At 60.1% G+C, this 25,353-nt stretch overlaps 1 protein-coding gene across 1 annotated transcript; it reads left to right on the forward strand.

Annotated features, from left to right (window-relative positions):
- The first annotated feature begins 2,056 nt into the window (after positions 1–2,056).
- Positions 2,057–23,863, forward strand: PRCC (proline rich mitotic checkpoint control factor). Its single transcript, XM_032845035.1, is given in 9 exon segments — positions 2,057–2,496; positions 2,498–2,719; positions 2,721–2,801; positions 11,604–11,651; positions 14,174–14,740; positions 17,117–17,212; positions 19,202–19,345; positions 21,231–21,296; positions 23,525–23,863. Coding segments are annotated over 9 exon segments (1,470 nt in total). The 5' UTR covers positions 2,057–2,337; the 3' UTR covers positions 23,612–23,863.
- Positions 23,864–25,353: the final 1,490 nt, after the last annotated feature.

Consider the following 25,353-nt stretch of genomic DNA (forward strand, 5'->3'; position numbering starts at 1 on the left):
TGATTGACGGTTTAGCAGGATTTCAGGAGGGAACCAAATTAACTGTCTGTTCAATTCACCATGACTGAAGACTTTATTGCGGTAATCAGTACTTCAGGATATGTAATAGAGGGACAGGCAACATGTTTCTGAAGGTATAAAAAGACCCCGTGAGAAATAAATCTCCTTCCCATCCCTGCTATGAAGTTTTATTATCAACTTGTTGCACGAAAACAACTTCCGGGGACAGGTATATACGTAATAAGGCGAATCATTAAGAGGGCCCAGTGAGAGGCCCCAGCTCAGACAGGGTGCGCGGCTTCTCTCCTCTGTGGTGCAGCAAGACATACTGACAAGTGTGACCGTCGACTTCCTCTGTGTTTTAGGTTCTAAATCATTTCACTGCGGGTTGACGTCAGGTGCATCTTACAGAAGTAAGACAGGACCCCTAATACTCTAGCCATTTTTTCAAAGAAGAAACTTGAGACTCAGAGGTGTGACTGCCCAAAGTCACGGGAAAGCAGGCTCGGGAACTTAGATGTGAAGAGCGGGTGTTGGAAGTCGGCATTGTGCGAAGCATGGCAGCTGCGAGGGAGGACTGGGAGGTCCTCCATGCGCCTGTGAGCACTTTCTTAAAAATCCAGCCTCGGGGCTCCTCCGCACACCTGCTGAAAAGGGATCTCTTAAGCTGGGATTCAGAGATCTGCATTTTTAAGGGGCTTTCCCAGGATCTTAGGCACAGTAAAGTTTAAGAACTGGTAGGCAGGAAAACTGCTCCCTGCATCCAGAGCGGGGAGCAGACAGGCGTGGGGAGGCTTCCTGGAGGAGGTGGCATCCGAGGTTGTCTATGCAGGCAGAGTGAGATTTTAGACACATGGACAGGGTGGGAGGAGGGGATCGTGCATCTTGTCTGATGGAAGATTCGCGGTCCCCCTTGGTTGCTGCCATCATCGCGGTCCCCACGCAGAAACCTTTCCATTTTCCTCTTTGGCCTCTTCCCCAAACCTCGACAGTCTTCAGGGGCCGAGCTCCGGGGCCTCTGCTCTCGGGGAGCCCGGGGGTGGCGCGCACCGAGGCGGGTCAGCCTGTGAAGGGCTCGAACGGAGCTGGCGACAGAGGACATGCAGTCACCGGCAGCCGGGAAGGGGCGCGGAGAGACGAAGAAGGGGAACAAGGTACGCGACGCAGGTGCACAGGTACGCGACGGCGGGCGCATCCACGAGCCGCGACGGGACGGACGCGAAGGTCGCACGACCACAAACAACAGGCCACCGGCGGATCAGCCGGACGCAGAGGGCGCGCGCCGGGGCCGGGTGGGAGGCCCACGGGGACGGGCTCAGGGATGCTCCGGACCGCCCCCAGCGCGCAGCAGAAGGAACGGGGCTCAAGCACCGGCTCTGCCCTCCGGGTCCTGCCCGACTTCCTTCCCCCTGGCCGCTGCAGAGGGGCCCGGCGCCAGCTGAAAAGCCGGGTGTCCTCCCGGATGTGCGCCTTGGCCAGGGCGAGGGAGTCACCCCCACTCTGGGGTCCCCTTGTCCAGCTCGCAGACGTGTATCCTTAGGTCTGAAGTCTCGATTCTCTCTCACTCATCCCCCACTCTCGACTCGTTTCTCGGGCCCGGCTCTTACTGGGGTGTTTTGTTCCAACTCCTGGTTTCAGGCGACTCGGGGCTGCATCTGTTCGTTCACAGATCGCTTCCCCTTTAAGCGATTTTCCCCGTCCGCCACCTTCGCAGACTCCCTCTCCTTCCCGACAGCGCTTGCAGTTTCTACGAGCACTACAACTCCCATCAACCTTAGCGCCCAAGAGGCTACCCTAGGGAACTTCAAGTACCGAAGTGCTCTCCCACCCATCTCCGCGACTACCGCAGTGACTGATGGGGCTTGTAGTTCCCTCGGGATCGCCAGAGGCCCAGAGAAACTACTCATCCCAGGAGTCCTCGTGTCAGAGGCGGGTTTCCCTCCTGGCTCTCTGCGCGACCCTTAATCCTTCTTTGGACTCTAACTCCCGCCGTGCCTTGCGCTGATTTCCCGGCGGCCAGAATGGAGTTGTGGCCAAAGTGTCCTCTGGGAGTTGTAGTTTCCGTGTTGGTGAGGCGAGGAGGAGGCGGAGTGACTCGGCGGCCATTAGCTGTGTGTAGTTGCCCGGGACTGGGCGCTTAAGTGAAGAGGGAAGCCTTACTCGGTGGAAATCTACCGTGGCCATGGGCTCCTGCCGCGTCTAGCCCCAGAGTACGGAGAAGGCGGGCTTTTCGGTGCCCCGCCCCGCCCAGTGGCGGGGCCCACTAGGCCTCCGGGGATCCCCGGTCTCAAGTAGGCCTCGTCTGCCGGCAAGGGCGCCCCAAAGGCGGGAGGCGCCATGTCGCTGGTTGCTTACGCCAGCAGCGATGAGAGTGAGCCGGATGAGGCCGAGCCGGAGCCGGAGGAGGAGGAGGCGGCGGCCCCTACGTCCGGGCCCACTTTGGGGGGCTTGTTCGCGTCTCTCCCCGCACCCAAGGGCCCGGCCTTGCTGCCTCCGCCCCCCCCAGATGCTGGCCCCAGCCTTCCCCCCGCCGCTGTTGCTGCCCCCGCCCGCCGGGGACCCCCGGCTCCAGCCTCCGCCGCCCTTGCCCTTCGGCCTCGGAGGCTTTCCCCCGCCTCCGGGCGTGAGCCCGGCTGAGGCGGCGGGAGCTGGGGAGGGGCTGGGGCTGCCCTCGCCCCGGGGCCCGGGTCTCGGCCTGCCCCCCTCCATGGGCGGTGCCGGGCCCCCCCCTGGGCCTTCCCAAGCCAAAGAAGAGGACGGAGCCCGTGAAGATCGCGGCGCCGGAGCTGCATCAGGGGGATGTGAGTGTCCGGGGAGGGCAGCCCCGCACGGCCGCTCGGGGTCGGGTCGGGCCGGGGCTGGGGCCGGGCGGTGCGCGGGGCCTGGAGGTCCCGGGACCGCCTCCCGTACCTGCGGCCGCTGCTTGCGGTCCGCGGGGCTCCTGCGGCCGCGCGAGCCGGGCAGCGCGTTTGTCCACTCGGGGACCTGCTCGTGCGGTGTCTGCAGGCTGCACCCGCCTGCGGAAGGGCCACGTCCGGCCGGGCGCCCACAGCCCCGGCCGCCACGCAGCGGCTCCCCTGCTGCGTCTGCGCCTCGGGCGGCTCTTCGCTTCCTCGTCCTGGCGCAGCGCGAAGCCTGGAGCGGGAAGAAGTGACGGAGGAGGCAGGGTTCCTGCGGCCCGGCCGGACGTTCGGGCGCACCCTGCCCGGGGCACCCAGTCGAGGAACCGCAGGGCCCGGAGGGAGAGAGGCGTGGCGGGCTCTGCGCTGCGGGCCGACTGGGGCGGGCGTGTGCTCAGTGCAGAGCGCGGGCAGGCACCGGCCCTCCCCTCACGGCAGGACTCGGGGAGATGACACTCTGGTGTCTGCGGGGCAAGCAGGGGTCCACGTGCGACCTTCCCCAGGGAAGGACACAGTGCGGGTGAAGGGATGGGCCGCTCATCTCCAGGCCCCTGCCTCGGTTTCCCCATTTAGGTATGGCCTTGCCCCACGAGCTGGGGCGCTTGGGTCCCGTTTGCAGAAGAGGCGGCGGAGCTTACATTGTTTTCTGCGTGTGGGAACGGGAAACAAGGCCCCTTCTGGGGTGAGCGCTTGGGAGTGAGGGAGACACGAGGCCTGCGGCGGCGGCTTAGGGTCTGGGCGAGTTCCTCCGCTTCTCTCTTCTGCAGAGTGAGCTGGTCAGGCCTCCTCACCCCGAGGTGAGGCCCGGAGAGAAGCTCATCCCGCTCTTGTTTTCCTGCGGGCGCGCAGCTCTGTCTCGGGCCGTGTCCCTGTTTGGTCTCCCGGGTCGCTCTGCACCTTTCCCCACAGCCTGCCGTCCCCCGCTCGCCGCCTCTGCGAGCCAGCTGCCCCGAGGACGCCGGGGCTGCCCAACAGCCCCGTGGCCTCCTGTGGCTCCTTCCGCCGCTCCGTGGCCGGCCTCACGAGGGCGGGCTCGCTGCGTTCTAGCCCCGCTTGGCCTCCTGCACTGGAGGCTGCTCGGGGCCTCGCCCCTGCGTGTCTTCTGAGTGGATGAGCTTGCGCGGACGTGGGATGAGGTTCTGGAACCTCCCTCGCTGTCTCGTTGCAGACTTTCTTCCACAGACTTTCCTGTGGCCCCCGCGTTCTCACCCGAGCCTGTGGTCTCTGTCTCTAGGATCGCCTGTCGCTCCGCCGAAATGTACTTGGGCCTTGACTTGACCTCGAGCGGAGAGAAGTCCCTGAGTAAGATAGAAAAAAATGCGTTCGAGTCCTCGGGCTTCTCCTTTCCCTTCTTCACGTTTCTCTGCACCTCGTTTGTGGCGGAGTAAGTGTGAGGTCTGGGGGAGGCGGTGCTGTGGGCTGCGCCGCCCTTTGTGCCGTGACCGTGGGGGAGCTCGTGTCCAGGTCGGCGAGGGCAGCCTTAGAAAGCGAGGCTGGGAGAGGTCCTAGAACCTTCCGTCCAGGCGGGCTTGGGGCGGTCGCTCGGAGGGCTCCCCGGTCCGCCCCTCCTCTGTCCGTGGAGCTCACGAAAATTCCTGAGCGCGACAGCGACGCGGTCGTTAGAGAAAGCCAGATGCGGGCCCTCAGCTTCCCCGTTCCCTCGTGGCCCTGCCTGAGCTGGTGGCGGTCTCCGAACGCGTGGTTCCCGCGGGAGGTGGCCTCGGAGAGTTGGGGGTGGCCACGTGAGGGCGGCCGTTGCCCCTCCGGTTCTGAGCGTTTCTGCATCTAGCTCTGTGTCCTGCACCCGTCCGGCTCCGAGTACACGTTTGAGGGAACGGATGAGGTTTCCTTAAGTGACTTGCGCTCAGGGCTCGGCGTTGCGGCAGGTTACGGACTCCGAACTCTCACTGCTTCACTCCTTGAGCGCGAAGCCGCTTGTCTGTGCGGGGACAGGGGTGACCGTGATCGGCTCTGTCCCCGAGGACCTCGCGGTCTGCCGGACGAGACTGACGAGGAGGTAGACCTGAGGTCAGGTGGGGAGAGCTGCACGAGAGCCGGCGCCACAGGAGCACACCCGGTGGGCGCCCACCTCTAGACTGGATGGGTGCCCGCAGGACGCAGTCTAGAGGTCGGGAGGCTTCCAGAGCGAGGAGATGTCGGGACAGAGAGGAGATAATTGAGTGGGAGGGAGGTGCAGCGCCCAGAGCCATCAGGTCGTGGGGCACTGTTGCAGGGGCCCTGCGGAGAGAGCGACGGTGCTGGGGGCGCGCCCGCTGTCAGTACAGCGCAGGAGCTGGAGCCCGGGAAGGGCGCCGAGGCCAGGGATGCGGGCTGTTCGCGCCACGCAAAGACCTTTGTATGTGACCCTGGGGTGGGGAAGCGCCCTTAAAGGCCCAGCAAGGGTTCCCTGGTCACAGAGTGGCCAAGACCTGCGGGGAGCAAGGCTGGTGGGCGTGAGAGAGGCAGAAGTGGCTGGTCGGCGTAGGCCGTCCACGGGATGGCCTGGGTGAAGGCCAGGGCTAAGGCCGGCCCCTCCCTGCCTTGTAGCTCAGGCAGCTGGGAGGGTGGTGGCGCCATGTACTGAGGGAAGACGGAACGGGACAGATTGGGGGTCGGGTGCATTTAATTGGCTGCAAGTGTCAGAAGGCACCTCGAGCTCGCTTGACCAGTAACGGGTCGTACACACGCTGAGGGGCCTCGCGAAGGGGCCGGAGGCAGGAATCGCAGGTCTGTCGGGGACCCACACAGCTCTCGACGTGTCTGATCATTTTTCTTTGCCTGCAGAGCGGGTGTTCTCTGCTCCTCAGCCTTCCTGCGGAGAACGACGGCCACCCACACCGCCACCTTCTCGTTGTGTAATTCCTTTTAGCAGGCAGCCCAGGTGGGGCCTCGTGCTCCGTCCCGAGTCTGGCTTCACGAGCGCCCACGCTCCGTCCGCTCAGGGACAGCTCCCCGGCCAGCCGGGCCGCAGTGGGGACAGGCAGTGCCCAGTTCTTTGTCTGGGTCAGCTGTGCAGTTGCGTGAGGAGGTAGGAGTGACCGCGGAATGGGGGGTCGCCGCCGCCTCTGCCCTTCTTGTCTCCGTGGTCCGGCCTTGCTCTGGGCTCGGGTCGGTTGTTGACTTTGCGGACTTAGGGGATGCGGACTTCTCAAGTCAGGGTACGGGAGGTCAGCGTTAGAGAAGTGAGTTTGCTGTCTCGGTCTCCGGATAACGTTCCAGAGCGAACACATTTCAGGGTCATCTGGCTCAGTCTTACCCGTATTCTCAGATTGTTTACCGGGATTGTGGGACACCGGCAGCTGTGAGATGGGAGGTTTCGTTCGTTTTGGTCATTTCTGTTATGCAAGGAAGTAAGCGTCCACCGCAGCGGAGAGAGCACAGCCTCAGCCCTCTGTCGGGAGGGAAGGAGCACAGACCTCCGTGGGGGCACCTGCCCAGGAGCCGGGACTCTGTCAGCCCAGCATCGCCCCTCGTTTACGGAGGACCGGGGAGTCGAGAGAACAGAGATGGGTCTGAAATACCGCAGGCCTGTTTGCCTCTGTCGCCGCGACTGTGGCGGAGAGAGCCCCGAGCAGCCGCGGGCGTGGGGCGCGGCCGCGGGCCGACCAGGCGCCGCTCTACCCGGAGGGCGCGGGTCCGCACCGGATCCCGGAGCCCGAAGAGGGAAACGAGTTGATGAGTCTGACTGATTGGGATAATAGCAGCGAGGAGCGGGCCAGTGATTCGAGTTTGGAGCCCGGGGCTCGGGGTGGGGGGGTTGTCTCTGCCTGGGCCTTGATTTCCTCCTTGGCTCCGGGCCCTGGCAGCTAGAGATGGCCGCTCCGGAGAGGGCGTCTGTCAGCGCCAGAGCCCGGGAAGATAAGAGGGAGGCAGCCACGGGGAGGGAGGCTTCCATAGATGAGCAGATCCCGGCGGGCCCGGCTTAATGGAAAACGTCTGTTTCCGTTCTTGCTCAGCAGTCTCCGGTGTGTGTCTTGTCACTCTTGGCAGCTGGGGCGGAGAGGACAGTGGTGGCCATGGAGGCCTCGGGCTCTTAGGAGGCCAAGAAGAAACCGATGACTTATTTCCAAGGCACGACCAGTCTGTGCCTCTGAAGCTTAGGAGGGTCCGCTCTGGCTGGGCCCCGGTGCTCTGGGGTCTCGGACATCGCCCTGTCTCCGGGTCTGGCCACACAGTGCCGCTTGGCCCACCCTTGGCTGGCCGTCAGCACTCCAGGGGTCGCCGGGGCCCTCGCTGGACAGCCTCCTGTGGGGACAGTTGGGCAGTCCCTCAGAGAGTTACTTAGAATTTCTCTGTAATCCAGCGGTTTCTTTTTTAAAATTTTCTTTAAAAAAACTTCCTTTAAGTGAGCTCCATACTCCATGTGGGGCTCGAACTCACAACCCTGAGATCTAGAGTCACGTCCTCTACCGACTGAGCCAGCCGGGTGCCCCTCTAGTCCGGCAGTTTGCGTCCCAGGCGAGAAGAGCTGAGAGCAAGACTCAGGGACACCTGCATACCCGCGTCCCCAGCAGCACCGTTCACCGCAGCCCCAAAGGCGGCAGCAGCCCCGGTGTCCGAGCACACGTGAGCGGATGAGCAGCGTGCCGTGGGCCACTGTGCAGCCCGAGCAAGGGAGGAGACGCCGGCCCGTGTACAGCGGGGTGCTCAGGGAAGCCCGCCGGCCACAGATGGGCACGTGCTGCGGGCCCCCCTTGTGCGAGGCCCCCCACGGTGTGTGCGTTCACAGACACGGAGCGGGGAGGTGCGGTGCCCGGGGGCTGGAGGGCTGGGAGGGGGCCACGGTGGCTGTGGTTTGGGAGGTACAGACTGTGTGTTCGGGATGATGGAAAGTTCCAGCAGTGGACAGTGGTGATGGTGGTGCAGTCCTCAGAGTGCACGCAATCCTTCTCAGTTGCACGTTTTATGTCGTGTGTGTTTTGCTGTGATAAAGGAGAAAGGTCCAGTGTGCTGCTGTCCCTGTCCCCGTCCAGGAAGTTCCCCTTGCGTCTAAATGAGACGTGTGCTGGGGCTGAGCCCGTCACCTCCAGCAGGGTCTCCAGGAAGCCGAGCAGAAGTTCCTCTGCAGGGCTCCGAGGGAGGCCCCAGGCCACTGGGCGCCCATGTGCCTCACCCCCTCTGCGCTTTGGCGCACTGCGTGCCAGACATGGGTTTTCTTTGTAGCTCTCCTTCTGTTCCCTGTTAGAGCTTAGTGTCCCCCACAGCCTCAAGGGCTTCACATGGCCTCTGAGCCTCCACAGTGGGTCCAGGAGCTCCGTGTGGCCACGGCCTCTAGGGCAGAGGTGGTGCGAGTTCATGTGAGGGGCAGGGGCAGTTTCCCTCTGTGCGTGCCCCTAGGCCCCCTGGACTTGCCCCATGGCCCCGATGTGGTCCTGGATGTCCCTGAGGCCTGTTTGTCAACCCTCAGATGCAGAGACTCTTGCTCTGTCCCTCCCCAGAGATGGATAGTCAGGAGTTTACGGGGTTCGGGGCTCAGTGCACTTGGCGGATTCCAACTCGGGTGCCGTGTTTCAGGGGCTCTGCCATAGCTTGTGTGCGTTGCAAGATGACTTTTAAGGCAGTTCGGTGGGTTAGGACCCGGTGTTCCGAGAGGGGGGGATCACGAGAGCCCGTCGCAGCTCCCCGAATTCAGGAGCAGCAGGCCGCTTCTGCAGTCCGTGCAGGCATACAGGAGACCTGGAGACCGGGGCCGACAGCGCCATGGAAGCAGCATGAGCTGTTTGAGGGAGAAACGGCACTTCTCGGCGTGGCCCTAGCCACAGGCTCTGTCGGTCATGGGACAGTCAGCCTCATGGGGCCTCATTCTGTTGTCACACACTTGAGAAATGAGAATGTGCTTGTTTTTTGGTTTTATGGATGTCATTGTCTTAAACTTGGCTAAAGATTTTTCTTTTAAAGATCTTATTCCTTTATTTGACAGAGATCACAAGCAGGCAGAGAGGCAGGCAGAGAGAGAGGAGGAAGCAGGCTCCCCGCTGAGCAGAGAGCCCGATGTGGGGCTCGATCCCAGGACCCTGAGATCATGACCTGAGCCGAAGGCAGAGGCTTTAACCCACTGAGCCACCCAGGCGCCCCTAAAATTTGTTTTTAGATCGTTGAAGTGGGAGCTGTTGTGTAAGATGTGGGAGTTCAGTTGTGTCCCGGGGTCTGTGGGCGGGGACGAGGCTTCGTGGGCAGAAGGGGGGGCATGATCAGGGGTCTCCAAGGCCTGGGAGCTGGAGACAGAGAGAACAGGTCAAAATGTGAGGGGTTGGGGGCTTCGGGCTGTTTCTTTGAGTTTAACATCTTGCAGGCCAGAGAGACTGAGAGTCCCTGAGCTCTGCCTAGAATTTTAATGACGTCCCTCTTCGTGGCCAGTAGCGCGTGCAGTCTTGGCTGGGACGTGTGTGTCCTTTCCAGCAGGCTCGGGGGTGGCAGAGAAGCAGCAGAGCCGAGACTCAGACTGTGTTTCTGGGTTCGTGCCTGTGCTCCTGGTGCGTCCCGTGGGGTCTCGCGGGGCCTGCTCCAGGGGCGCTCGGGCCGGGCTGGTACCCGGGCGTGGTGTCTCTGTAGAGGCGCAGGGCCTGGTCCCGCCGAGTTCTAGCTGCCGTGGAACCTCGCCAGGCCTCCCCTCCGTGCCGTCAGAACTGAGGCGATGGCGTCTGCCGGGAAGTGTTGCTCGGAGGACTAAGGGAAGTGTCAGCAGTTGCCTGCCCCTGGGTGACCGTCTTTCCCTCAGACCCCACACGTAAGTGCCAGGGCGGGCTCCCCTTCCAGGTTTCGTCATGCGTGTGCTTGTGGCAGCGGTGAGTGCCGGAAATCATTGCACACAGACTCCTGTGAGGCAGTCTGGAGCTAGATGGTGGGAAAGGCAAGGATATATATGAGTGAGAAAGATGTGACGTTCAAGGGCACCCGGGTGGCTCAGTTGGTTGAGTGTCCAACCCTTGGCTCTCGGCTTCGGCTCAGGTCATGATCTCAGGGTCGTAAGATCAAGGCCTGGGTCGGGCTTCGTGGTGAGCACAGAGTTGGCTTGAGACTCTCTCTCCCACGGCCCCTCCCAGCCCCCATCGCATGTGTGCTCTCTCCCAAGTAAATCTTTTTAAAAATTAAAAAAAAGAAAAATGTCACGTTTACAGAGCCGGGAAGATTCTCGGGAGTTTGGCGTCAGGAAGTCCAGGGCGCAGACACAGCAGAGGGCCTGGGGCTGAGGTCGAGGCGCAGGGCGGGTGCTGAGGGGAGGCCCCCGCGGGAAAGAAGGGAATGTAGGACCAGCAGGTCTTTTGAGGGGATGTTTGAGCCGCGCTTGACGTCCTCCTGTTTGTTTGTTTGTTTACTGAGAGAACTTTGAGCAGGCTCCGCGCTCAGTGATGAGCTGGACGGGGGTGGGGGGCATGTTGACCCTGAGATACGACGGGACCCGAGCTGAAATCAAGGGCGGGAAGCGTCACCGACTGCGCTCCCCGGTGCCCCTCGATGTCCTGTGTCTTACCGCCACCTTTGCAGTTACTGGGTGCTTGTTCTTCTTACTGGACCGAAAGTTTCTTGAGGGCAGGGACTTCTTCTGTGTCACCGCACACACACAAAGTCCTGGAGGCCCCCTGGGGGTGAGCGGTCTTCGGCTCTCCCCACTCCAGGCCCTGTCTCGTGCCTGCGCAGCGTTGCCTGTAACGCAGCCCGGGGCAGCTGTCGGGAAGTTCTCTACAGAGCACGTGTCTCGCCTAGAGTAGGTTCTCAGCTACCGTGAGGTCCTTGTCGCCCATGAGCCCAAGAAGGAACTTGTGGGTTAGGAGGGTCAGCTGAGGAAGGCGGAGGGTTTGAGTTCTTGCAGAAGCTTGGTGATGAGCGGGACTCAGAGGCCCGTTACGCGCAGATGCCCAAACCAAGGGCCCCAGGCACAGACGGAAGGCTTTCAGGGTTCCTGGCTTGGGGATTAGGATTAACGTTTTAAAAACCTGAGTGGTAGAGCTCGCTGTTCATATGCCTGACCCCCTTCTGATGGTTGGGGTGCGCAGGAGCCGGCGCTGGGCGGCGCGTGCAGGTCCGTGCGAGAGCTCGTGCTGGGAACGGTCCCGTGAGTCAGGGCTGGCACGAGTGGCCGCCTGTCTCGCCCCAGGCGCTCACCGTCCCTACTGGCCTGCCTTCTTCCTGGACACGAACAACTCTGTCTGGCAGACAGTAGATCATAGTTGGGGAGAGAATGGATTTCTCCAACGGCTTTGACCTTTAATGCCGCGCAGAAGAGTAGTTAACACACCACTGACTCCCGCCGGAGACCGCCGGCCGTGTGGTTATGGAGTCTGGGTGAGCGGTTCCGGACGTGAGGCTGAGCTGGGGGCGACCGCGGGCCGAATCCCATTCATCTTCTCGTGGACAGATTTACAAGGAGAACGGGCAGAGCCTTTTCTTCCCTCCAAGTCTACATGGGAGGAAAGAGTTCTACTTTGACGGGATAGAAACTGATGGCGCGTAGGTCGTGCCACAGGTCTGGGGCAGGAGAACAAGTGGCCTGGGGAGCTGGGCATATCCCCTAGGTCTGCCGTCGGGGGCAGGAGAGGAGCTCTGCCCTCGGGGGGGCGCTCGGTGAGGCAGGGACAAGATGGGGGGGACCCTCGCGCGGCCCTCCTCCCATGGCCCTCTGCTTCCCACGGCCCTCACCTGACCCGGCTGCTTCCTCCGCCGCCCTCTCGCAGGAAGGCCTTACTCCGTTTCTTTTTCTCTTAGTCAGATTCCGAGGAAGACGAGCCCTCCAAGAAGAAAACTGTTCTTCAGGTAAGCTTCGCGGCGTGCGGAGGCCGCCTCTTCCCTGCCCGCGCTGCTTGCCGAGAGCAGGAGCTGTGACGCCCGGCGCTTGCCCCAGCGCGCTTAGGGCAGATGCACGGACGGGAGGACTGGCCGTTTCTGGGTGGTTTTTCTGGGCGACTCCCGCCCTTGTGCTCTCTGCCCTCCTCTGGCGGCTGCCCGGCAGGCGGGGTGGGGGACGTGGAAACCAGGAATTGCCGTGTGTGTCCGCTCCGGGGATCATGTCGGGAGGCAGAGTAGGAAACAGAAGGGCCAGAACCATTCGAGGGAACATCTGTGTTTTAAAATTCTCCATCTTCTCCCCATCTCACTTTTAACCTGGAGAACAAACACGTAAATAGCATCTCCTGCGTACGAGGCGCTGTTCTGAGCGCCGAACCAGCATTTGCTTGATCGAATCCCCCAAGGCCCAGGGTCGTCATCACCCCCACATCCTACCTGGGGCACCCGGGAGGGAAGGAGCCTGCCCGGGCTCAGCTGGCAAGCGGGGCCGGGCCGGGGTCCAACTCGAGGTCTCACCCTGGAGCCCGAGCCCGTCCCTGCCGCACTGGGCTCCTGCTCTGGAACTGTGACCCAAAGTCCTCAACCAGACTGTGCCGGGGGATGACCTCTCTGCTCCCCCTTGTCCCAGCGCCTCGATTCCGGCCCCTGGCAGTTTCTCCCCATTCTACCCTGTACTCGGGGCCTCGAGTGCTCTCTGAGCTCATGGACCATATGTCTGCAGAAAAACAAAAGCTGAACTGTGTCGGCTCTCAGGCTGTCGTCTCCGGACTCAGGTGCATGATGCTGAGGCTGCCCCCTTTCCTGAGGCCGCCGAGGTGTTGGTCCACCTCTGGGACGGCGGACGGCCCAGTCACGTGGGAGGGAGAGAGGGCACTGGGGGCGTGAGCTTGTGGCTCTGCTTACAGGGGTGAGGGGGGAGGAGTCACCTCACATGCCGGCAGCTGAGGCCGCTGGAGGCTAGCTCTCCGTTACCAGAATGGCTTCCTGGACGAGGTGGCTGGGCAGCTCTAGCCATGGGAGGACACGGGCTCAGAAGGCCTCGGGAGTCAAGAGCAGCCTTGCCAGCGCGCAGCGGTGGGGGGGGTGGGTAGAGAGCTCGGCTGGGGGCCGAGTGGGGACCCAGCGCTGCAGGGGGCTGTGGCTGCGACCCCAGATGTTGTCTGAGTCGGACGCCTGAGGGCCGCCTGAGCAGGCACTCCACGTGGCATGTCGGCCCGGTGCCTACACGCTCTAGTCTGCGGTCTTCCAGGACCCACAGCAGGGAGGGGGCCCGCTGGCGGGATGAGCCTGCTGCCTGCCTGACTCCCAAGCCCCATTTCACTTGCCCCCAGCGCTGGTTGGCCAAGGGGCTGACGAATCCTGGCCTTCCGGGACAGGGGCCTGGTGACCTTATCCACTCTCCCCTCCTGCCCTCCCTTTGTTCCTTTCCCTCTTCCTTCCTTTCTTAGATATTATTTATTTATTTGAGAGAGAGCGAGCACGAGCAGAGGAGGGGGGCAGAGGAAGAGGGAGAAGCAGACTCCCTGCTGAGCAGGGAACCTGATGCGGGACTGGATCCCAGGACCCCGAGATCATGACCGCTTGACTGACTGAGCCCCCCAGGTGCCCCTCCGTTCTCCTTTTTCAAACGGACACCTCCCTCAGCCCTACACGTAGGCCAGGCGGGCCCTGTAGCGTACAGAAAGCAGTATCAGAGAGATTTTCCTGGGTGGTAGGAGCTCCGGATGGGTGGGGCCGATCAGCTTTCAGATTGAGAAGTTCAGTGCTTGGCGGGGCGTAGCTGAATATGCCGCGTCTGTAGGGCTGTCCTTGGGCAGCGGGAGGACTTTGGGCAACAGGAATGGGCATCTTTCGGACAGAGCCTTGTTTTTGATTTTGAGTAGCAGTCCAAAGGAAGCAGAGGGTTCCTATGTTGAAAGGAGCCTTCAAGGCATGGAGAGAGGCAGAGCAGTCAGCTAGAGAGAGCCCTGGGCCGTTGGGGAAGAAGAATGATATGGGATAAGAGCGTTGCCTCGGAGCCACTGAACTCCGGGAAACAAACAGAGGGCTGTGGGGGCGTGGGGGTGGGGTGCCGGGATGGGGTGCACGGGGTGTTGTATGCAATGGGTGAATCACTAAATTCTACTTCTAAAGCCAATAAAACAGTATATGTTAATTAAATTTGAATCTAAATAAAAAGAAAAAGAGTATCACATTTGCCCAAAACACAGAATCAGGGAAGACTCTGTGGCAGAGGGCAGCGGTACGGAGCCACGGAGACCAGGGACGGTGTCTTACCTTGGGAGAAGCAGCCGGTGGAAGGGCCTGGGGTGGGAGAGTCCAGCCCAGTTGGGTGGGCCGAGTGGGCAGAGGTAAGGAGGCAGCAAGGGCTGGCAGGGTCGTAGGCCGGGGTGCCCGTCTGTAGTTCTCATTCTTAATGCTGGGAATACAGATCCCAAGATCTCACTTGTCCCGTGTCTTTCCTCCTTCCCCAAACCTGCGCTCACCAGGGATCCGGCGAGGGGACTGGTCTGTCTGCCCTGCTTCCCCAACCTAAAAACCTGACGGTGAAAGAGACTAACAGGTTGCTCCTCCCCCACGCCTTCTCCCGGAGACCCGCGGACGGCTCCTCCGACTCTAAGCCCTCCCGACAGGCTTCTAAGACCAAGCCCTCTCCCCTCGCTTCTGTCGTGGGCACCACGACCACCACGCCGTCGCCCTCTGCCATCAAGGCCGCCGCCAAGAGTGCCGCCCTGCAGGTGACGAAGCAGATCACGCAGGAGGAGGACGACAGTGACGAGGAGGTGGCCCCTGAGAACTTCTTCTCCCTCCCTGACAAGGCTGAGCCGCCTGGAGTTGAGCCATACCCTTACCCCGTCCCCAGCATCCCTGAGGAGCTGCCTCCAGGCACAGAACTAGAGCCGGCCTTCCAGGACGATGCGGCCAATGCGCCCCTTGAGTTCAAGATGGCCGCGGGCGCCAGTGGGGCCCCGTGGATGCCCAAGCCTGGGGAGGATTACGGCTACAGTCCGTTTTCCACGTACGGCGACGCCAATGCCGCTGGTGCTTATTATCAGGTGGGTAGAGGCCTGGCCCGCAGGCCGGAGCGCGCTGGAGCGGGGCGGCCAGGGAGAGCCGTGGGCCAGCGACGCAGCCTCCGTGGTGTCACTGTGGCTGAATTACTGTCTTCTGGCGTCTTGGTTTTCCTGTACGTGTGGGGCCTCAACACGTGCTACCTTTGTCCTGAGCCGTGTGGGTCTAAAACTGCCTGAGTCTCGAAGTCCGACAGGACTGACACCTCGGTTCCGAACACCAGCCCTCATCGTAGGAGCCGGTGAGCGGGCAGGGAGGAGGCGGAAGACGAGCGGCCTCCGGTCTGGGAGATCCAAGGTGGCTCGCGGGGGGGGTGGCGGGGATGCGTGAGCTGGAGGTGGGGTGACCGAGAGCAGGACGGGAGAGGACGGGCTGAGGGCTGGGGGATCTGGAGAGTCGACATAGCAGGGAAGAGGGAGAAGGGAGGACGTGGAAGACCGGGCCCTGGAAGGTCGGAAGGGTGGAGGCGCCTGCCCTGGGGAGCCGGGGTGCCGGGATTTGTGTTGTGAGAGAGCGGGGGGCCCGGGGGCAGTTTGGGCTTTGAATCACATGCTGTGTGAGTCCGAGCAGCTCCCTCATGCAAGGGGCTTAAGAGCGGTGGCCTCTTGGTCTCGCCAGGCTGTCCCATCAACTTAGCGCGGTGCCTGGGACAGCAAATGCCTGGTAATGACTTTAGGTCAAAGTGCCCTTTGGTGGAGCTGCTTGGCTTTGCCGTGGGTGGCGTGGGAGTGGGTGGAGCGGGCCGCTCGCGGGTGGGTTTAGGAGACTCCTGGCCACAGGGCGCCCTGGCGGGAGAGGGCTCCCGGCACTTGGGGGCTGGCCGCGGGGCTGCTGGCCGAGCAGGAGCAGCTGGCGGCAGTTTTCCAAGACTGAAGTCCCCTGGGACCGCTGCGATTCTGAACCACCATTGTTAATCTTCAGCCTGGGCATGGGTAGGGACCCATCTCGGGTGGGCTTTGGGGGGACCCTGTTCTTCTCTTTTTTAAGATTTTATTCATCTGATAGCACAAGTAGATAGGGCAGCAGAGCTGGAAAGGGAGAAGCAGGCTTCCCGCTGAGCAGGGAGCCCAACACGGGGGCTTGTTCCCAGGACCCCAGGATCATGATCTGAGCCAGAGGCAGACACTTAACGGACTGAGACAACCAGGCGCCCCAACAATTTCTAAATATTTCCTAAGTGTTTGCTGTTGAGCCTCCATGTGTCCTGTAGGTGGATCAGGGACTGCGTATCTCCCTTCAACATTGTTAGAAGGAAGGAGGAGGAAGATAAGAGTGTTTTGACCTCTTTAGCCAAAAAAAAAAAAAAGCCATTTAAAATGAATAACGGGCATTCGGAATCCATTTATAAGCTGCACGAGGCAGTCTGTGCACACGAGAGCATGTTACGTGTGCTCAGCGCCCTGCGGTTGCATGTCTCTTTCTGTGAGTACTTTAAATTGTGCTCCATTCGCTTTGGATTTTCATGTATTTTCTTGGTCCGTATTAAATCTTAGTTTCCATTTAGCTCATCAGAAAGTGAATGTTCTTAGAGCGTCATTTTTGGAGCTAGGGGCAAAAGGGGAAGAATTGGGAGAAAGTATGACAGGAAGGGCGCCTCTCCCTGTGTCCCCCTGGGGGCTCGCCCTGCCTGCACCCCTTTTTCTCTGGGACCCGCAGCAGCTGTGGGTCTCAGGCTGGTCCTCAGATTCCAGAGCTAAGTGTGTGGTAACACACACCTGGCTTGTTCCCTGCCTTGTCATAAATTCTGCACCGCCCTGTAATCACTGATTTTGTTTCCTGTTTTCATGCAAGGAAACATTGTGTCAGACACAGTGTTAGTCTCAGGGGTATGGTTAGGTAATTCATGTTCTGTGCCTGATCTGCACCCTCCCGGCCTGTTGCCGGCGGTGTCCTTGCGTCCTGAGTCCCCAAGTAAGACTAGAAGCGGGAATGCTGTGCCCTCACACCACTCCCCCTGCTCACGCGGAGCTTGTCTCCGCATCAGGAGTGCGAGGCTGACGGGGAGCCGGGGGCGGGGCCGAGGAAGGGGGGAGCTGAAGGGGGCGGGGCCGAGGCTGGGGGGCGGGGATGGGGCGGGGCCGAGGGCAGTGTGGCTTGAGGATTGGGAATCCCCTCCGGAAGCGGCTGAGGGAGCGGGGTGTGAACTGAAGCGGGAGAGAGGGTCTTTATTTCCTGTCACCCTTCCCGGAACTGTGTCCCCTGTCTGGGTAGTGCGGATTGCTCTTGAGTCCAGGGTGCGTCTTCAGGATCCTTGGGCTCGGCGGCTTGAACTGGTGGGTTTGAGGGCTCCCGGGCGGGGTCTGCTCCGTGTCCCCCCCGCCTCCGCTCAGTTGGCGTGTTTTGTCCCCTCTCGGCTGCAGGATTATTACAGTGGTGGCTACTATCCTGCACAGGACCCGGCCCTGGTCCCCCCCCAGGAAATTGCCCCAGACGCCTCCTTCATCGATGACGAGGCAGTAAGTTAACGCACCAGTGACCGGCTCTGACCCGTGGACACCAGGTTTCAAATCTGAAACTAAAGAAAAAACAGGGTTTTTAGCTGTGTCGAATCGGGCTTCACTGCGGCAGCTCGTAACCGGGAAGCTCCAGCGTGGTGGCTTAAGTCAGGGCAGCTCGCTTTTTTGCTCCTCCAAGAAGGCGCGAGGCGGTCTGGCCCTCCTGACGGTCAGTTTGCCGGCCCTGCTTATGGCCTCCAGCCTTCCAGCCAGCAGATGGCTGCTGAGGCGGACTGGGGAGAGCGCCGGAGGAAGGGCTCTCTCCTTCGAGGTTTAGGAAACCTCCCCAAGGTTCCTCCCCAAGAATCTCGTCCCGTGGCCGCTCGTGGTTGCAGGGGCCAGGTGGGCTGAATTTGGGTGGGGGTGGTCGGGTGCTTAGCCGGAATGTGGTGCTCACTCGCCTGAAAGAATAAGTGGGGAGTGGATTTGGGGTGGGAACAGCCCCCAGCCCCGTGAATAAGGCCTGTGCCCTGCTGCGGAACTCCCTAACCTCCGCACCAGGAGAGACGAAAACCCCATGTCCCGCACCATCAGGCTGTGTTGACGGGTAAAGGATTGTTCTCTCTGGAGGGAGGTCGTGGCCGGTTAGGAGGGGCTGGAGGAATCCAGGTGCTGTGTCTTTACATACAGGTTCTTAGGCGAAACAGTCGTCTGCTCACCTTTTCACAGAGGGTGTCCGTCCCTCTGCAGTTTTCTTCCTGCGGTTGATGTGTTCATCCACCAGTCCCCGGCGGGTGTGTCCCCAGCGAGTCCCAGAGTTGGCCTCTCTGTCCTCCACCTAGGAGGCCGCAGAGGGCTCATCCTCTGGCAAAAGTTAGTTTTTGTGGGCGGGATGCCCCTCAGAGCCTCGCTGGTAATGCTCAGACTGGGATCTGAGTTCCACTCTAGTCTCTGAGTGTTCTGTTTTTCCTTAAAAAAATTTTTTTTTATTCATTTTAAGAGGGAAAGAGAACAGTGGTGGGGAGGGGCAGAGGGAGAGGGAGAAGCAGACCGCCCACTGAGCAGAGAGCCCGGCCTGGGACTCAGTCCCAGGACCCCAAGATCATGACCCGAGCCAAAGGCAGACGCTCAACAGATGGGATCCCCGAGGCACCTTGAGTGCTTTTCATTGGAGTCCTCACCCACTCTGCCTTCCAGGCGCATCTTTGGGTGATTTTGGTATGATTTGCCTTTTTGGTGAGGGAGAAGAGAGAGTAGCAGTCCCCCAGAAAATTGGCCAGGCTTTTCTTGTGCGGCTGCTTCTCCCCGTCTCCCTCTCTGGGTCTGCTCTGGTGTGGTATCTGCTGCCTTTTGTGAGACCAAACCAATGAGAAGGAGCAGACGTGTGAAAACCAGGTTTTAGAGGAGAAATCCTAGGATTTTTTTTTTTTTTTAGCTTGAATTCTTTGGTTTTATTTTGTTTTGTTTTTCTTTTTGAAGATTTTATTTATTTATTTCACAGAGAGACAGAGATCACATGTAGGCAGAGCAGCAGGCAGAGAGACGGGGAAGGCAGGCTCCCCGCTGAGCAGAGAGCCCCATGTGGGCTCGATCCCAGGACCCTGAGATCACGACCTGAGCTGAAGGCAGAGGATTAACCCACTGAGCCACCCAGGCGGCCCTAGCCTGAATTCTTAATTTGAAAATCGTGTGCAGTCCTTTTCAGTAGATACAATGTATCTGCATTTTGAGCACAAATTCTCAGCAGTGAACCCTGTGCTCATGTTTGGGAACCATTGCCTGGGGCTCCCTTTCCCTGAGGGCAGGAGAACTGCTGAGAAGCAGCCTTTCATCTGGCATCAGGGGAGCTCGGTAGGTGGTGGGGTGAAAGGGGACATTGTCCTGGGAGGGGTCAGGGAGTTGGCGCAGAGGAGTGGGGAGTCACAAGACCATTCCGTAAATTCTGGATCACCAGTGACATCCCGATTTCTCACCCAGAGCCCCTCCTCCTGCTTTCTTTGTCCTTTGCAGTTTAAGCGGCTACAGGGCAAGAGGAACCGAGGGAGGGAGGAGGTCAACTTTGTGGAGATCAAAGGTGACGACCAGCTCAGTGGGGCCCAGCAGTGGATGACCAAGTCACTGACAGAAGAGAAGACCATGAAGTCATTCAGCAAAGTAAGTGGGAAGGTCTGTTGTGTGGCCCCAAAGCAAAATCTGGGCCTAGCCCTGTCCTGACCCCACACCTGACCGTTACCGCCCAGCACCTGTCACATGCGCCTGCTGCCCGTGTTGTGGGGTGTGCTTGCGCCTCGCGGAAGCTGCCTCTGCCTTCCAGAGCTTTGCAGCCCTCTGCTTCTCATCTGGACGGTGGAGCCTGGTTGCTGAGAGTGAGGAGGGAGGCAGGGGGCGCCGTTTCCCATCCTGCACTTGGGAAGAGCCTTGACGTGTTATGCTGCTTCCCTGGCTGGCCGGAGCTGGCGGCGGCTCTGCCCTCTGCCGACAGTCGGATCCTTCCTCTGTGCTGTTGAGCTGGGGCCTGGCTCAGCACATCTTGGAGGTGTGGGCATAACAGCAGAGTCCCGGGGGCTCAGCTTCTGCGTGCGCAACCCCTCTCCGCTCTGTTTATCGTAGCCAGCTGTGGCTTTCAGATGCTTTATTCCTCACGCGTCCCACGCCGTGCTTCTGCCTTCCGTGCTCATTTTCTTCCATGTGATGAACTCCTCTTCACCTAGTAGCTGAGTACAGCAAGTGTGGACATTAATGAGGCTGCCACAGCAGGGGGGAATGTGGGGAAGCCCTGGATTTGAGCCCAGCACCAGCAAGGCCAAGGTCGGGCATCTTACTCCCATGGCCATCTGTGGCCACAGAACAAAGCAGAGAAAGTCAGGGGGATGAGAAGGGATTCTCATCCCCCTGACTTTCTCTGCTTTGTTCTGTGGCCACAGATGGCCATCCAAGCCCCAGCCGTTTGTTTTAACTGAATGCTGGCGGTCATACAGGACAGAGCAAAGGATTGTGGTTAGAGCAGCACAGATCTATCACTGTTTCCTGGAAAAACCACTTAGGAGAGCACGATCTCCTGACTATGGGTCGAGAAGCGTCATTGCATGGTAACGGCGCTCACCGCGGGCCGGGGTTGGTTCGCCTTGGCCATCTTTGACGGTCATGTTAAGGGATGTTGCGTAGCAGCAAGGAATCGGAGTTCGCCGTTTCCCCAGGTTCAGGTTCTCTTTGCACCATCTCATTGTATTAGAGCTAGATTTTGTAAGAAGAAGGAAAAGATACGGTTCCTGTCCTTGAGGCATTTACAGCGGAGCTGGGAGAGAGACATCAGGACGCTCGAGTGTTGATGAGGGATGACAGGCTGCTGAGGACACTCCAGAGACGAGTGCTGGGAGCTGGTGCAGCTGATTAGGAAGCTTCTGGTCTGAGACAGCTCTGGCGGAGGGCAGGAAGACCGCGGGACCAGCACAGTCTTTGACAGTAAAGCCTTTGCATCAGAGCTCAGTGAGGGCTTCAGTGCCGTTCTGGGTGGAGGCTGGAAGCCTGGAGACAGGTGGGGCGACGGAGATTCGAACTGCAGGACTGGCGTGTGCACTGCGGGGAGGGGGGGAAGAGATGAGTGCGGGCTGCGGGGAGACGGGCAGGGTTGCGAGAGGGCCTGAAGGACGGTGGTCGCCTGTGGCCTTAAGCTGATGCGGGTTTAGACCCCCTGCAGGCACTGTAACTGGCATCGAGTGTCCACCGTGGGCAGAGCGCCGTGTTGCTTGCTGGGCTGGGAACACACGGTCCCAACCCCAGTATTTCCAGTCCAGCGGGAGTATCAGCAGGCGGTTTCAGGTGGGTCTTCTAAGTCTGGGTTTTTTGCATAATGGCTTTAATAAAAATAACTGTTTTTTAAGTATACAGCTGTAAAAACAGCCACAAGCTGACTTTTGTCCCCCAGAGTTTGGGCTTTGTGGTTGGTTTCTAGCCCTCAGCCTTCTGGCCCCACCTGGGCACATGAGATACTTCTGCTTCTTTCCCTGTGGCTTAATGATGGTGTTTTCTTCCCTCGCAGAAGAAAGGCGAGCAGCCGACAGGCCAGCAGCGGCGGAAGCACCAGATAACGTACCTGATCCATCAGGTGAGAGGGCGGGGCCGGGCCAGCACTGGCTCTGTGACCTGGGCCAGTGCTGGCCCACCCCGGGCGCCAGCCTCCTGTTGCCCGGCCCAGGGCGGGTTCTCCACGTGGCCACCAGGGGGCGATGAGTCCTTCAGAATCACCCACTGTGCTCCTGCCTCCCTTCCCACAAGACTCAGAGGCAAGGGCCTGGAGTGATTGAGACTCAGGAACACGAACCCAGAGGGCAGCGAAGCGGTTTCTCATATGGTTCTTTTAAAGAGAGCTTCTAAAAAATAAATAAGTAAATAACAAGCTTATCTAGGGATTTAAGAAACTATTTTAAAGGAAAAGGTTGGTTTACCTGCTTTTAGCAAAATATCCTCCTGATAAGGAGATTGGTTTTAAGATTTTATTTACTTACTTGAGAGAGAGAGAGCCTGAGCAAGCACACCGGCAAGGGGAGAGGCAGACGGGGAGAATCCCAGGCCGACGTGTGCTCAGTGCAGAGCCTGACCCGGGCGTGATCCCACGACCCTGAGATCATGATCTGACCCGAAACCAAGAGTGGGACGCTTCACCGACGGAGCCCCCCAGGCGCCCCAGGAGGCTGGCTTTGCATTCTCCCACTTCTGTGGCAAGAAATACCAACACGAGTAATTAACACAGATAATCCAAAAACGTATTTTGGAATTAGAATGTTACTTACCGGATAGGACCCAGCACCTCTGAAGTCCTCATTTAGTCATTAGACGCATTTCTGGGCCCCGCTGGCAGTGTGCTGTCCCGGCCCTTCCTGGGGGCCCACGTGCTGCCCGCACGTTTCAGTGGGGAACCTGTTTCCATTGTTCCCCTCATGGCTTCACCTTCCTTTTCAGGGACCCCCTGTGTCCTTACCCCGTCTTGTTTTCGGTAGGGAAAGGATTTGAGGCAAGGAACTTCTTTCCGAGCCAAGCTCTCAATCCCCACCCTCTTCCGGGGGAGGGGAGCGGGCGCCTGTTACTCTCGTGCGGTGGGATCGACGAGCCCTTCTTTAGGGCACTGCTTGTTCACTCCCCGAGTGCCCCGCTGAGGTCAGTGGAGGAAAGTCTCCATTCTGTACCTTCCAGGCCATTTGCCACAGTTCTCGGTTGTGCTGGAAAGTGGTGTGACTTTCTCAGGTCCCACATCCACTCAGCACAGCAGCAAAACCACATCCCCTAGCGTAGCTGTGGCGGGGCTGGCGTCCAGTGTGGCCCTGTCCACACCTTGGAGGCCAACCTCCCCATTCCTCCCCCACTGTCCACGGTCCTCCCCTGTGCTCTCCCTCTTCCCTGTCCTCTTTCACTGGCTGGTCGGGCGTACCAGGTGCCAGATCTGTCTTCCTTTCAGATGTGCCCTCCAACTCGCCTTTGCCCACATTCCTGAGGGATTCAGTTTAATTCCAGCAGGTGGGGGACCAGGATTATTTCTTTAAAAATTATTTTATATTGGGGCACCTGGGTAGCTCAGGAGGTTAAGCCTCTGCCTTCGGCTCAGGTCATGATCTCAGGGTCCTGGGATCGAGCCCCGCATCGGGCGCTCTGCTCAGCAGGGAGCCTGCTTTCCCCCCGACCCCCCCGTCCCGCCTGCCTCTCTGCCTACTTGTGATCTCTGTCTGTCAAATAAATAAATAAAATCTTTTAAAAAATTATTTTATATTTATTTATTTACTTTTAAAGATTTTATTTATTTGAGAGAGAAAGAGAGAGTGAGTGTGTTCGAGCACAAGCAGGGGAAGCAGCAGCAGAGGGAGAAGCAGGCTCCCTGCTGAGCAGGGAGCCCGATGTGGGACTCGATCCCAGGACCCCGGGATCATGACCTGAGCCGAAGGCAGACACTTCACCGACCGAGCCCTCCCGGGCGCTATTTTATTTTTAAGTCCTCTGTATACCCCACATGGGGCTTGAACTCGTGACCCAGAGATCAGGAGCGGCCTGCTCCTCTGATGGAGCCGGCCAGGTGCCCTCGGGCCAGGATTCTTGAGTTCTTCCTCTGCTTCAGCCCGTCAGGCCCCAGAGAGATGCTGTCTGCTCCCTGAAGAGCCGCTTCTTGTCTGCCTTCCCAGGGTCTTCCCTTTCTGCCAAACTAAGACAGTGAAGTCTCTCGGGGGCTTTGCTCTTTCCCCGTACCTGGCCTGGGGGAGGAAGAGGTTAGGTGGGAAGCCCGCAGAGGCGAGAGGGAGGCCCCTCGGCACCCCGGTCGGCTCAGCGCACCCGTGTCCCTCGCCACAGGCTAAGGAGCGGGAGCTGGAGCTGAAGAACACGTGGTCGGAGAACAAGCTCAGCCGCCGGCAGACTCAGGCCAAGTACGGGTTCTAGGGCTCCGGACCCGCCGCCCCCGCGCTCCTGCCGCCCGGCCTCACCTCGGGGACCCTGCTGCTCCAAGCCCAGGCTCTCTGTCCCTGAGGCCCCGGCCCTCGCCTCTGCGAGAATGAACACATTTGATGGATTTTTCTTAACACAAGTTAGAAAATTCAGCTCCTCTGCCTCGGAGCTAGCAGAGACTGGAGCGACGCTGCGGATGGGGCTCTGAGCTCCTGCACGGCGCGGCTCCCTGGTGGGGGTGATGAAACGGGAGCCCCTCCTCCCTCCACTTTCTTTCTCCTTTTTTTTTTTTTTTTTTTAAAAACCAGGGATGTCTGTTGAAATAAAACATTCAGTCTGACAGACTTGGCTTGCCCTCAGCCCTTTCCTACTTTTTCGTGTGGTTTTGTTCTTTCCATTCTGGATCTTTCTCACTTGTTTGCCCGTTCTGGATCTGACGTTACCCCTGCAGTGCACGTCTGCACCGTCAGGGGCTGCCTCAGCGATCGCTCTGCCTTCTCCTCTGTGCCCACCTTCTAAGCCGCGTTCACGGCCAGTGAAGACCCTGGGAATTACATGTATGAGTTTGTGTGGGGCACAGGCCTGTGGTCCCAGATCTGTAAAGTGTTGCTGGTCTCAGGTGTCTCTGAAGACGAGAGGTCAGGGAGGTTCTTCCCGAGACACGAGAGTCGTTAGCAAATTCAGTGCCGCAACAGAAGCGGCCAGTGTCTGTCCCCGAAGACGATGTGCGTTCACACTGGCTGCCCTTGGCCTTGACCGGTTTGGAAGCCTTGCAGAGGGCCTCGGGGCCAGACAGATCTCCTTGGAGACTTCTGCATCCTGAACTTTGTGCTAGAGATGGAGGGGGCAGCAGGGTCACGGCCTCAGTTCGTGCTTCTGCACCAGGGTGCCCACCAGCAGCACGCGGTTCCAGCGCGGGGGGGCGGTGCAGGACATGAAGGCCCAGGTCGGGGAACCGCGCCGGTCCTCGTACACACTGCCGTGGAGCGTGTTCTCGAGGGCACCGGGGCTCCGGCAGGGCTGTGCCCCGGCGGCTTCCTGTTCCCTCCACGAGGGCATTGGCGGAGTCCTGCGAAGGGCCTGGTACCCGGCCCGGGGCGGGGAGCTGACCAGACGCAGCAGCTCGCGTCTAGCTGCTGCCCGCTTCTCCACGGGGGCAGCTGGAAGCCAGTGGTGCCGGGACCTGGGCTGGGAGGGAGGTTGCAGGAGGGAGGCTCTTGCCGGCCGGTTGTGCGGGCGGGTAAGTCTTGGAGTCTGTTTCTCATTAAGTACACGGGAGGCTATCGTCACTTACAGGAAAACCACCCACTTATCTGAAATCTGACCCACTTCGGGTTGGAGCCAGACAGGGCTCTTGCATCCCGCAGGGACACTGGGGCTGAAGTGGTCCAAATCCGTGCATCCAGCCCGTCTTCAGGAAGGAGCAGCAACCCACCAGCGCTTCTACGGCGGGTGCACGGAGGCACGGGGTTGGGGGGCGGTGGCCGGGGTCACCTCCTGGGCTGTCGTAGGTGGTGGGCTAGGCTCCACGGCCCCAGGTGTGAGATCCCGAGGAGCCAAAGGCTTTGTCGGCTGCGCCCTGGACGCTGCTGATCTAGCCCTGCCCCCTGGCTCGCCACGTCCCTGGGCCTCGAGGCCCCGCGTGATGGAACTGCAGGGTCTCTGGGCACCGAGGGTCCCAGCGTCTTCTGGAAGTGTGTGGACTTAGGCCAGTTTCTGTAAGCCTCTGTGTTCTA

This window comes from Lontra canadensis, unplaced genomic scaffold, assembly GCF_010015895.1.
Source record: "Lontra canadensis isolate GAN:19392208 unplaced genomic scaffold, GSC_riverotter_1.0 scaffold160, whole genome shotgun sequence".
NCBI lineage: Eukaryota > Metazoa > Chordata > Mammalia > Carnivora > Mustelidae > Lontra > Lontra canadensis.